Source organism: Haematobia irritans, chromosome 3, assembly GCF_050003625.1.
Source record: "Haematobia irritans isolate KBUSLIRL chromosome 3, ASM5000362v1, whole genome shotgun sequence".
Classification (NCBI taxonomy): Eukaryota; Metazoa; Arthropoda; class Insecta; order Diptera; family Muscidae; genus Haematobia; species Haematobia irritans.
Window position 1 is genome coordinate 17,047,976 of NC_134399.1, and position 13,920 is coordinate 17,061,895.

A 13,920-nucleotide genomic window follows, 5' to 3' on the forward strand; every position below is an offset into this window, starting at 1 on the left:
TTTATTATTCGATCGTTTTTGAACATAGAATACTAAGAAGCCTGATTTCTCAAAATTTTATTTCTATAGTAAATTTTCTCAAAATTTTATTTCTATAGAAAATTTTGTCAACATTTTATTTCTATAGAAAATTTTGTCAAAATATTTTCCCATGTTCCGATATTCGGAATCGCAAATCGTAAAATTTTCGTTTGGAGATATTTTCTAAATCCTAAAACTTAAAAATTGGTCATATAGTTCTCTTTAATAAGAAGATCAAATTAGAGTTGGATTTAAGTCTGCGAGTACCTCTTTTTTTTCGCTGTAAGAGAAGTAAATTCTTGCGATTTGCGATTCCAAATTTCGGAACATGGGGGATTATTTCTTTAGGAAATTTTGTCAAAATTTTTTTCTCTGTAAGAGAATAAAATTCTTGCGATTCCGAATTTCGGAACATGGGGTTTATTTGTATAAAAAACTTTGTTAAAATTTTATTTCTATAGAAAATTTTGTCAACATTTTATTTCTATATTAAATTTTCTCTAAATTTATTTTTATAGAAAATTTTGTTAAATTTAAAAAAAAAATTTCTATAGGAAGTTTTTTCAAAATTTCATTTCTATAGGAAATTTTTCTCAAAATTTCATTTCTATAGGAAATTTTGTCAAAACTTCATTTCTATAGGAAATTTTGTCAAAATTTCATTTCTATAAGAAATTTTGTCAAGATTTCATTTCTATAGAAAATTTTGTCAAAATTTCATTTCTATAGGAAATTTTGTCAAAATTTCATTACTATAGGAAATTTTGCCAAAATTTCATTTCTATAGGAAATTTTGTCAAAATTTTGTTTCTATAGAAAATTTTGTGAAAATTTCATTTCTATAGGAAATTTTGTCAAAATTTCATTTCTATAGGAAATTTTGTCAAAATTTCATTTCTATAGGAAATTTTGTCAAAATTTCATTTCTATAGAAAATTTTGTCAAAATTTCATTTCTATAGGAAATTTTGTCAAAATTTCATTTCTATAGGAAATTTTGTCAAAATTTTATTTCTATAGAAAATTTTGACAAAATTTTATTTCTGCAAAAAATTTTGACAAAATTTTATTTGCTATTGTTGTTTTTGATCTCAGCTTAAAGCCATGCATTGATTAAACTACAAGTGTAGCTTAACCAAAAGAGGAAAATTATGTTTGTCAAATTTATTTGGGCAAAGCCCTATAGACTGCAAGATGGTTGGATGGACGCACGTTTCGGAATTACCACATTCCTCATCAGCATCCTCTACTTGCAGCAAAACTATCAACCAATTATCAGAATAAATTCTGGTAATTCACTCAACCCAAAGTGAATTACACCTGAATCTTCCGAAAAAGGGTTTGTAGTCGGCTACTACCCAAACAAATTTTGCAAGCATATCTATTTTCCTTTGTCAAACTCAAATCATCGATTTGAATATAGTTGACTGGGTTTGTTTTTGAGCGTGCTTCCTCTATCTTCATTCGTTTTGTTTGTTATTGTTGGCTTCTCTTCAATCGCTATTGTTGTTTTTGATCTCAGCTTAAAGCCATGCATTGACTAAACTACAAGTGTAGCTTAACCAACAGAGGAAAAGAATGTTTGTCAAATTTATTTGGGCAAAGCTCTATAGACTGCAAGATGGTTGGATGGACGCACGTTTCGGAATTACCACATTCCTCAAAACTATCAATCAATTATCAGAATAAATTCAGGCAGTTCATTAAACCCAACAATGAACCACACTTGAACCTTCCGAAAAAAAGGTTTTGCATGATAGCCGGCTTATGCCGAAATAAATTCGTACAAACATATCTCTTTTCCTACATTATTTCTATAGAAAATTTTGTCTAAATTTTATTTCTGTAGAAAATTTTGTCTAAATTTTATTTCTATAGAAAATTTTGTTAAACTTTAATTTCTATAGAAAATTTTGTTAAACTTTTATTTCGATAGAAAATTTTGTCAAAATTTTATTTGTATAGAAAATTTTGTCAAAATTTTATTTCTATAGAAAATTTTGTCAAAATTTTATATCTATAGAATTTTTGTCAAAATTTTATTTCTATAGAAAATTTTGACACAATTTTATATCTATAGAAAATTTTGTCAAAACTTTATTTTTTTTTTGTCAAAATTTTATTTCTATAGAAAATTTTGTCAAAATTTAATATCTATAGAAAATTTTGTCAAAATTTTATTTCTATAGGAAATTTTCTCAAAATTTTATTTCTATAGAAATTTTTGTCAACATTTTATTTCTATAGAAAATTTGATCAAAATTTTATTTCTATGGAAAATTTTATTTCTATAGGAAATTTTGTCAAAATTTCATTTCTATAGGAAATTTTGTCAAATTTCATTTCTATAGGAAATTTGGTCAAAATTTTATTTCTATAGAAAATTCTGTCAAAATTTAATTTCTATAGGTAAAATTTCATTTCTATAGGAAATTTTGTCAATATTTCATTTCCATAGAAGATTTTGTCAAAATTTTATTTCCATAGAAAATTTTGTCAAAATTTTATTTCCTTAGAAAATTTTGTCAAAATTTTATTTCCATAGAAAATTTTGTCAAAATTTTATTTCCAAAGAAAATTTTGTCAAAATTTTATTTCCATAGAAAATTTAGGCAAAATTTTATTTCCATAGAAAATTTAGTCAAAATTTTATTTCCATAAAAAATTTTGTCAAAATTTTATTTCCATAGAAAAATTTGTCAAAATTTTATTTTTATAGAAAAAAGTAATCCTTTCCAGAGGGGTTACAAAAATTGAGGCATTGCTGGTCGAATTATATCGATTAAAAGGAAACTGCAATCGCCATGACCAATAGTGAATCTCACCAATTTAGCAGAGTTAAAGCACTGGATGTCAATCAGGGAAAAAGAATAGGTCTTCTTCACTCATGGCTTGGTAACTACTCTTTTAGGTTTAGTACACGTTCCATGCTATTCTTGTTTATTTTCCAACTTAACGGATAGATTATCGCCGCGATGAAGGCCTACTTTTTTACAGTTCTTGATAATTAAAGGGTTAAAAACTTGAAACATAGCTTGCCCAAGTATCCAGTTAAATAGAAATCATAATCGTCATGGGCAATAGTGACAGTGTAGGCGCACTTTGGGTTAGTCTGGATACATAGAAGGGTCTAAACTAGTGTTGTATGAATCTAACCAAAGAAAAGTTAGCGCAATGGATTTCAATCGGAGAAAAAAATAAGTATGCCACGATCATAGCTTGGGATTGATCCACTTGACTGCTTTAACTTTGTCTGTGTATTCGTGCTCGGGCGCCACACAAGTTTTTATCTACATCTACTACCTTTCCATCCACTTTTGCGCCGATTTGTCAGTAAAAGAAAAACGTCGTCAAAAACGGAGCACCAGTGTCTCCATGGCCAATTTGGTCCCTTTGAGCTACGAACTGCAGTTTATGCTCTGTGCTATTTTTTGTGTGCATGTGTGTGTGTGTGTGTGTTTTTTCAAACTTTATGGTGGTATTCTTGGCGCCACGGAGGCTTACTATTTTAATAAAAAAGAATACTTTTTTAAATTTTATTTCAATATTCAATTTTATTTGTTGTTGTTGTATCATTTTTTTATTAATGTACATCAAACATAAAATACATTCTGTTGGGTTTTATCTGGGATTTTTTTTTTCATTATTTTTGCTGTTGTTTGTTTTTCATTTCTTGCCGAAATGTCTATGAACCTACTACGTACAAACTAGAAAATTCCTTAAATAATATTTTGTTTTAGAAAATAATTTTGTTTTGTAATATTTATATTTATAATTTATAAAATATAAAAGTAATATTATAATAAATAAACTAAGATCTCTGCAATGAGGCAATAACGAAAATGATTTTACGGATTTATTTTGTATATATTTTTCGGTTTGTTTTTGAAAAACATGGAAACGTTAACGAAGGAAAAATAAAAGGATGGTTTATAGTAAATACATAAATAAAGAATTCATCTGAGTTTTTGTTTTGGAATTAATTGCATTAATTTCAATTGAATAATTTTTTTGTTGGGGGGAGAAAAAAAATCTTTAATTAAGCGAGTTAAGGCTAATAAAAAAATTCTGATCACACTACGTTTTCTTCTTTTCTTTTTTAAAATATGGGTGGAAATAAAAACATTTTTGGATTTCTATAATTAACAGAAAAATTTAGTTTATCTTGATATATAATCTATATTCTTTGATATTTTCTATCATTGGATTTTATGGGTTTACTATATAGTTTAAAATATCCATTTGTATTTTCGTATGTTGTATTCTAAATGTCCTTTTTTATGTGTTATTAGTTTTTACTAATTTTATAATTTTTCAATAAAATTGTATGTATGGGGATGTGTCGAATATCTCTTTCATGTTTTTTTTTTTATTTTATGATCAATAAAAAGCATCCTTTGAATTATAATTAAATATTAATTATAAGTTAGAGATAGTTATAAAAGTTGTATATAGTTTTTGTTTTACTTTTTTTTTGTTTCTAATATTTAAAAATAATATTATAATTATTTCATTATACATATAAAAATGATAAACTTAAATGAAAAAAATAAAGTCCATAAATTAAGCGTCGTTTTGGTTTGTTGGGGTTTTTGTTTTATTTTCACAGTTGTAGTTAAGTCTGAATGCTACAACAATGTTGTATTCCGTACTGATTGTACTTTTTCGAAAAAGTACCGTTTTTTTTTGTTTTTGGTGGTACGTTTTTCATTGGTTTACATTTTTAGAAGCTGACTTCTTCTACTCTATCTGCATCAGACTTTAAATCCTGCACTAATAGATCATGACATAATTTCGGTATGAGTGTACCCACAATTTTTTCACCTTCAGTGGTTTTCATGCGTATAACTTGCATTTTGTTGTTGGCATTACGCATAGCCAATATTTGTTCTACACGGGACCACACTGATAGCACTGAGCCTGCCAACACGCTGTACAAACGTTGGCGTAGACCAACCTAATAAGAAAAAAAAAAGAAATTTCGGCAATATTAGAAATAGGCATGATTACACTGAAAAAATATTGATTTAATATAAATGATTATGCGAGCTAAATTTTAGGATCTTAATTTACACAATTTAAAGATAAATTTCTCTAAAATAAAGAAATTTTTTCTCATTAAATAAAAGACACGATTTTTTTTAATTTGAAGGCAAATTTAAAAAAAAAAAAACATTTTTTATTTAAAAATAAAAAATAGCCTCTGATGCTGAGAGCCCAATAGATGACCTCTTCATAGGGAAAAGGAATCAAATTGTTCTAATTTGTAACAGAAATTTCCCCCATCGTCCTTCATGGGAAATATGTCTAACACGGAAAGAAATGGCAAATGGACGCTGATAATTCATAAAAAAGTTACAAGTCGTCAAGTCAAAAGTAGAAATCGGCCCTATTAACATGGACCCCATGAAAATTAGCCCGAAAACTTAAATAAATTGGGACCCCCAAAAATTATATGGAACACCACAACACCAAATTTTTATGTTTTAGGTGGAGTAACTTCATTTTATTTTTGGGGCCCGTTTAAAATATGAAAATAAACCCCAAAATTTTAAATGAAAATAATCCTCGATTTCCTTTTACGTACTGAGTAACAAACATTTATTAATTTTTTTTTCTGAAAACTTCATTGTTTTCAAAACAATGGGCCCTAATTTTATTTTGGGGTCGATTTTCATGTTTCATTTGGGTTTTGGGGCTCATTTTCCTGGCACGCTGATAACTCGTAAAAATTGAAAAGTAGAAATCGGTGCTACGAATATGGACCCCATGATAATTAGCCCCAAAACTTAAATGAAGTAGGATCCCCAAAAAAATTATATGGAAAACAATAACAAATTATTTATGTTTTAGGGGGAGTAACTTAAGTTTATTTTTGGGGCCGTTTAAATTTTGAAAATAAACCCCAATATTCCAAATGAAAATAAACCCCGATTTCCTTTTAGGAATTGTGTTTGGGTTTCAAGTGGGTCCAATTTTCGCATTCTGGGATTTGTATCGCATCAGATTTGTTTTTAGAGTGGGCGGCTTTCGGCCGGTGTTTAAAACTTTCGCCTATGGACTTTCTCCTAATTTTATTTTGGGGTTGATTTTCATGTTTCATTTGGGTTTTGGGGCTCATTTTCCTGCAACGCTAATAACTCATATAGAATTGAAAAATCAATGATAATTAGCCACAAAACTTAAATGAAGTAGGACCCCCAAAAAAATTATATGGAAAACAACAACAACAATTTTTTATGTTTTAGGGGGAGTAACTTATGTTTATTTTTGGGGCCGTCTAAATTTTGAAAATAAACTCCAATATTCCAAATGAAAATAAAACCCGATGCCCTTTTTGGAATTGTGTTTGGGTTTCAAGTGGGCTCAATTTTCGCATTCTGGCCGACTTTTAGACGGGGTTTAAAACTTTCTCTTAAGGACTGAGTCCAAATTGAGCTATCACTATACCCTACAGATACGTCTGAGTAACACTTATTGGCATTTTTTTCTTAAAACTTCATATTTTCCCCCATCGGATAGAGTTCATTTTAGGTTAGGTTAGGTTATGTGGTAGCCCGATGTATCAGGCTCACTTAGACTATTCAGTCCATTGTGATACCACAGTTGTGAACTTCTCTCTTATCACTGAGTGCTGCCAGATTCCATGTTAAGCAGCACTCAGTGATAAGAGAGAAGTTCATTTTAACACAGTCTTTTAAATCAAGAGAAAATTTTATTTTGGGGTCGATTTTCATGCTTCAGTTACATTTTGTTGGGGCTCATTTTCAGGGGGCTTATATTCATTATGAAGTGTCGCCCCACATTTGTGGTCCTATCCCATTTGGGGTTTGGGGTTAATTCCCCGGGGACAATTTTCATACCGCCTCTTCAATTACATTTTTGGGGCTCATTTTCAGGGGGCTTATATTCAATATGAAGCGTCGCATCACATTTGGGTTTTGGGGCTCATTTTCCTGGGGCCAATTTGCATACCGCTTCTTCAGTTACATTTTTTGGGGCTGATATTGACTATGCAACATTGCCCCACATTTGTGGACCGGTTTCATTTGGGTTTTAGGTAATTTTCCTGAGGCCCATTTTCGTACCGCCGTACAAATAGATATTTGGAAAATTGTTCAAATTCGAAAATTGAAATTATTAAATTTTGAAAATGTCAAAAAGTCTATTTTGGATTTTGATTGCAATCCCCATTACAGGCCGAGTGGTAGGGCCTTTCTGTTGATCATTGCTAGTTCTGAAAACTCAAATTCATAAGTTTTGAAAATGTCGAAAAGTTGAATCTCCGATTCGGATTACAATCACGGTTGTCACAGTTAGTAGAAGAATTCTACCCAAAATGGTGGTAAAATTTTGACAACATTTTCTATAGAAATAACATTTTGACAAAATTTTCTATAGCAAATAAAATTTTTACAAAAATTTTCTATAGAAATAAAATTTTTACAAAAATTTTCTGTAGAAATAAAATTTTGATATTTCTATAGAAATAAAATTTTGAGGAAAATTTTCTATAGAAATAAAATTGTGAGAAAATTTTCTATAGAAATAAAATTTTGACAAAATTTTCTATAGAAATAAAAAATTTTTACGAAAATCTTCTATGGAAATAAAATTTTAACAAAATTTTTTATAGATATAAAATTTTAGCAAAATTTTCTATAGGAATAAAATTTTGAGAAAATTTTCTATAGAAATAAAATTTTGAGATATTTATCTATAAAAAAAAAATGTTGACAAATTTTCTTAGAAATAAAATTTTGACAAAATTTTCTATAGAAATAAAATTTTGACAAAATTTTCTATAGAAATAAAATTTTTTACAAACATTTTCTGTAGAAATAAAATTTTGACGTTTCTATGGAAATAAAATGTTAGCAAAATTTTCTATAGAAATTAAATTTTGAGAAAATTTTCTTTAGAAATAAAATTTTGACAAAATTTTCTTTAGAAATAAAATTTTGACAAAATTTTCTTTAGAAATAAAATTTTGACAACATTTTCTTTAGAAATAAAATTTTGACAAAATTTTCTTTAGAAATAAAATTTTGACAAAATTTTCTTTAGAAATAAAATTTTGACAAAATTTTCTATAGAAATAAAATTTTTACAAAAATCTTCTATGGAAATAAAATTTTAGCAAAATTTTCTATAGAAATACAATTTTAGCAAAATTTTCTATAGAAAAAAAAATTGACAAAATTTTCTATAGAAATAAAATTTTGAAAAAATTTTCTATAGAAATAAAATTCTGACAAAATTTTCTATAGAAATAAAATTCTGACAAAATTTTCTATAGAAATAAAATTCTGACAAAATTTTCTATAGAAATAAAATTTTGACAAAATTTTCTTTAGAAATAAAATTTTGACAAAATTTTCTATAGAAATAAAATTTTGACAAAATTTTCTATAGAAATAAAATTTTGACAAAATTTTCTATAGAAATAAAATTTTGACAAAATTTTCTACAGAAATAAAATTTTGACAAAATTTGCTATAGAAATAAAAATTTGACTAAATTTTCTATAGAAAATTTTTTATAGAAATAAAATTTTGACACAATTTTCTATAAAAATAAAATTTTGACACAATTTTCTATATAAATAAAATGGAGACAAAATTTTCTATAGAAATAAAATTTCGAAAAAATGATTTATAGAAATAAAATTTTGAAAAAATTTTCTTAGCGCTATTAAAATTGTGAATAAATTTTTTGTTTTGAGAAAATTTTCTATAGAAAAAAAATTTTGAGAAAATTGTCGATAGAAATAAAATTTTGACAAAATTTTCTATAGAAATACAATTTTGACAAATTTTTCTATAGAGTTTCTTTTAGCGCTATTAAAATTGTGAATAAATTTATTGTTTTGACAAAATTTTCTATAGAAATAAAATTTTGACAAAATTTTCTAAGATGTTAAACTTTTGCAAAATAATTTTTTTAATTTTGGTTGATTATTTTGGACTCGAGTGGCAACCGTTATTACAATCCCGACTACTGGTCGAGTGCTAGGACGTTTCTCTTGATCGTCGCCAGTTTTGATAATGGTCATTAAATTGTCCTCTTGGCAGGTGTAAATGCTGTTTTTATGCAAATGGAATCAAGCTCCCCAAATTTATATTTAAAAAATGTCCCCTTTTATTCCTGCCCCTCATGGGTATATGTCTACAATAGAAATTAATGTCGAATTTGTAAGAAATCATAAAAATCTTACCTCACACTCTCCTCCCATGCTGACATTACGACAATTACCATTCCAATAGGCATGTGAACATGTATTTACTGAAGCATCATATTGTTCGGTCCAATGTTTTTCAGCCTCCGACATGGTGACCTTTTTATATTTCTTTTCGATTTCGGCCAATGACTCATGGCGTACTTGTAGGCCAGTATTGGGGCGATATATTTGGAACATTATATCCTTTTTACTAGGTTTGCCGCCATCTTTTTTCTTACTGCTTTGCAGTGTATTTTGGGGTTGATTTTCCAATTCCACAGCCAAAATGGCGGTACGTTTATTATTGCGTACCTGATGTGAGAGATAAAAGCCTTCATTCTCGGAAATTAAGTCGGCATATCTATGGGGTCGGAAGGAAAAGAAAAAAAATTAAAATGAAGATAATTAACAGGGAATATTGTTAAATATTAAATATGAAATAAAAATATTTTGTCACATTACAAATACGTTACTACTCTACTCACTTCTCTATAGCCTCTTGCCAAATCATGCCTCTTTCCACACGTACGGTATGTAATTCAGCGGGAGCTTTACCAGTAGCATGTTTACGTATGAAACGTATAAGCTTTACCCGCGTAACATTTTCACCAGCAGCACCCAAATCTGCGAAAGACCCAAGTCACAAAATTAATTAAAAATTATCAAATTCAAATTTGCAATTGCCTCTTACCCAAAATACCCAAATCGAAACGTCCCCCCTTGCGGGCCTGATTTATAATGGCAGCCAATGTGTCTGTGAAATATTTGAATAGGCGATTTTGTAAATCCACTGGCATACCGAGAATTCTATTTAAAAATTTCGATATATTATTGTAGTCCTTGTCTAAGCTCAATAGACCTGGTGTGGTTTCACTATTGACAATGATACCCACTCCAAGAAGGGCATTAGCAATATCCTTAAAGAATTCGCCGTGATAATCGGTGGGTGGTGGCACCAAAGGCTGTTCATAGCCCATGATGGCTTTCATCACAGTTTCCAAGGCCGTGCGGCCATATTTGTTGTCAATATTGAATTGAGATAAATCTCGAGTTTCAGTTGCTCTTCGATCGCCATGCGTCAAAGCACCCAGCGATTCCAAACGTTTAGCCACGGTTGAGGCAAAACGTCGCTCACCAGCCAAATCGGATATGAGGAATATGTATTCGGGTGCATTGACTTGATTCGATCGATGTGTACGACCAAATTGCTGGATGGCACGATCAGCAGACCAGGGTAATTCGAGGGTTATATGTACACGACGTCTTTGATTGCGCACACGGCGATCACTTTGCAATGAAATACCGCTTGAGGCAGCTTCCGATATAATTGCTACATCTTTGGTACCTTCCATGAAGCGCTGCTTCTCGGTAATGTTGAGCGTTTCCAAGGGAACATCCTGCTCTGATCTTGACTCATATTGTATGGAACCATCATCCGATTGAACAACACGACCTTTACGACCTGTCATCTCAGCCACATTATCGGGACCGCCCAGTTCATCGATTAACTGATCCAGGGTATTTGGAGGCAAACGTTCTCCCAGCAATTCAATTTTACGCAATAGTTCTTCTTTCATCGAACAAGCTCTCTCAATGGCATCCTTGGGTGGTGGCCCATAATTCATTTTTACCCCATGCACCCCAATGGGGGTAACAGTACCTTTCAGTTCCTGTTTTTTCTGTAGCAAATCTTGTATTTTGTCTTGTGTGGACACGGGTGCCTTCTTCTTAGGCGGTGATGATATATTACTCAGGTTTAAGAAACTATTATTGTTGTTGGTTGTATTAGCCAATGATGTAGAAGATGCTGATGCTGTTGATGTTGACTCCTTGGTTTTCATCTTCTTTTTCTTCTTCTTTTTGGCACGAGCTAACCATGGATCTGTATCGGAATCTGAGCCACTTGCTCCGAATGGATTAAAATCAGATGACTCACAACTATCACTGTGATTCCCGGTATCCGATTCTTCTGATTCGGAATTTTTGAAATCGGATTCTTTGTTAGATTCATTATCTGAATCTTTATCATCATCATCGTCGTCGTCATCATCAGAATCATTCCATGAATCATTACGAGATTTCTTATTGTTGCGTATATCAGAATGTGAGGATTTTCGTTTATTATTATTGTTGTTGTTGGATGAAGATGAGGGTCCATTTTTATATCTATTGGCTGCCTTAACTTCAGCAATAATTGATTGTACAGTGGATTTGTGATTTTCGGGCTCAGAGAGACCTAGAATGCGATTTATGCGATTGCGATCGGGGGCTGGAAAATGCTTTTCGACTAGAGATTGGAAAACACCCCTGTAAGTAAAAAAAAAACAAAAGCAAGAAAAATTAGTTTTTTTTTTTTGGTTTTACACCTCTTTGAATTTTCTATAGAAATAAAATTTTCAGAAAATTTTCTATAGATATAAAATTTTCAGAAAATTTTCTATAGAAATAAAATTATGACAAAATTTTCTTTTTCTATAGAAATGAAATTTTGACAAAATTTTCTAAGAAATAACATTTTGAAAAAATTTTCTATAGAAATAAAATTTTCAGAAAATTTTCTATAGATATAAAATTTTCAGAAAATTTTCTATAGATATAAAATTTTCAGAAAATTTTCTATAGAAATACAATTTTCAGAAAATTTTCTATAGAAATACAATTTTCAGAAATTTTTTATAGAAATAAAATTTTCAGAAAATTATCTATAGAAATGAAATTTTCAGAAAATTTTCCATAAAAATAAAATTTTCAGAAAATTTTCTATAAAAATAAAATTTTCAGAAAATTTTCTATAGAAATTTTGACAAAATTTTCTATAGAAAAAAAAATTTTGAAAAAATTTTCTATAGAAAAAAATTGTGACAAAATGTTTTATGGAAATAAAATTTTGACAAAGTTTTCGATAGAAATAAAATATTGACAAAATGTTCTATAGAAATAACATATTGACAAAATGTTCTATAGAAATAAAAAATGTTGACAAAATTTTCTATAGAAATGAAATTGTGACAAAATTTTCTATAGAAATAAAATTTTGCAATAATTTTCTATAGAAATAAAATTTTGCAAAAATTTTCTATAGAAATAAAATTTTGCGAAAATTTTCTATAGAAATGAGATTTTGCGAAAATTTGCTTAAGAAATTAAATTTTGCGAAAATTTTCTATAGAAATAAAATTTTTCGAAAATTTTCAGAAAATTTTCTATAGAAATAAAATTTTCAGAAAAATAGAAATAGTATTTGCTACAGAAATAAAATTTTGCGAAAATTTGCTACAGAAATAAAATTTTGCGAAAATTTGCTATAGAAATAAAATTTTGGCAAAATTTTCTATAGAAATAAAATTTTGGCAAAATTTTCTAAAGAAATAAAATTATGACAAAATTTTCTTTTTCTATAGAAAAGAAATTTTGACAAAATTTTCTAAGAAATAAAATTTTGAAAAAAATTTCTATAGAAATAAAATTTTGCGAAAATTTTCTATAGAAATAAAATTTTTCGAAAATTTTCAGAAAATTTTCTATAGAAATAAAATTTTCAGAAAATTTGCTATAGAAATGGAATTTGCTACAGAAATAAAATTTTGCAAAAATTTGCTACAGAAATAAAATTTTGCGAAAATTTGCTATAGAAATAAAATTTTGGCAAAATTTTCTATAGAAATAAAATTTTGGCAAAATTTTCTATAGAAATAAAATTTTGACAAAATTTTCTATAGAAATAAAATTTTGACAACATTTTAGAAATAAAATTTTGCGAAAATGTGCTACAAAAATAAAATTTTGACAAAATTTTCTATAGGAATAAAATGTTACGAAAATTTGCTATAGAAATAAAATTTTGCGAAAATTCTATAGAAACAAAATTTTGCGAAAATTTGCTATAGAAATAAAATTTTGCGAAAATTTTCTATAGAAATAAAATTTTGAAAAAATTTTCTATAGAAATAAAATATTGACGAAATTTTCTATAGAAATAAAATTTTGACAAAATTTTCTATAGAAATAAAATTGTGACCAAGGAATAAAATTTTGACAAAAATTTTCTTGGAAATAAAATTTTCTCTAGGAATAAAATTTTGATAAAATTTTCTCTGGAAATAAAATTTTGACTATTGCCGTTTACTTACTTTGCTGTTGATACAAAATCTGTTAATTCACCATCTTCTCTTTCCAATTGTTCCAATGTACGTGCTTCACCCGTCGATTGTAGACCAATTACAACACATTTACCATATTTGATGGCTTCACGGGCTATATGAACGACATGATTGACTTTGGCAGCTATACATAAATATTTGAAGAAACGTTGATGCGATGACCAAAATTGACCCCACATAGTCTTTTTCATACGGCTTTCAGCATCGATTAATTCAGCAGCCTCAATAAACTTATGCATGGCTTCAACCCACTGGGGAGGAGAGAAACAAGACAAAACGATGTTATTAAAATTTAGTTAAGTGCAAACTATTTTCAAAATGTTGCAATTACCAATTGTACAGATTCATCATAGATTCTGCGAAATTCTTTGGATAAAGTAACTTCTTCAATTTTAAAAGTGACCCCATGAAAACTTAATTGACGAGCTATATACATGCCACGCAATTTCATATCCATAGCCACTATTTCCATGGCACCAACACCTCTGAAAAAAAAAATATTTTTGTAAATTTTAGAAAG

The 13,920-nt window shown here is 28.5% G+C and overlaps 1 protein-coding gene across 2 annotated transcripts in view; it reads right to left on the reverse strand.

The window, feature by feature from the left end:
- Positions 1 to 3,545: 3,545 nt before the first annotated feature.
- sno (Protein strawberry notch) overlaps positions 3,546 to 13,920 on the reverse strand; it is a 60,450-nt gene continuing 50,075 nt past the window's right edge. For both annotated transcript variants that reach the window (XM_075298763.1, XM_075298761.1), the window contains 6 exons: positions 13,732 to 13,885; positions 13,371 to 13,651; positions 9,932 to 11,547; positions 9,726 to 9,864; positions 9,238 to 9,601; positions 3,546 to 4,977 (listed from right to left, as the gene is read on the reverse strand). In XM_075298763.1, the coding sequence (XP_075154878.1) occupies positions 4,744 to 4,977; positions 9,238 to 9,601; positions 9,726 to 9,864; positions 9,932 to 11,547; positions 13,371 to 13,651; positions 13,732 to 13,885 (2,788 nt within the window). In that variant the 3' untranslated portion in view covers positions 3,546 to 4,743. The remainder of the gene's footprint in view (positions 4,978 to 9,237; positions 9,602 to 9,725; positions 9,865 to 9,931; positions 11,548 to 13,370; positions 13,652 to 13,731; positions 13,886 to 13,920) is intronic.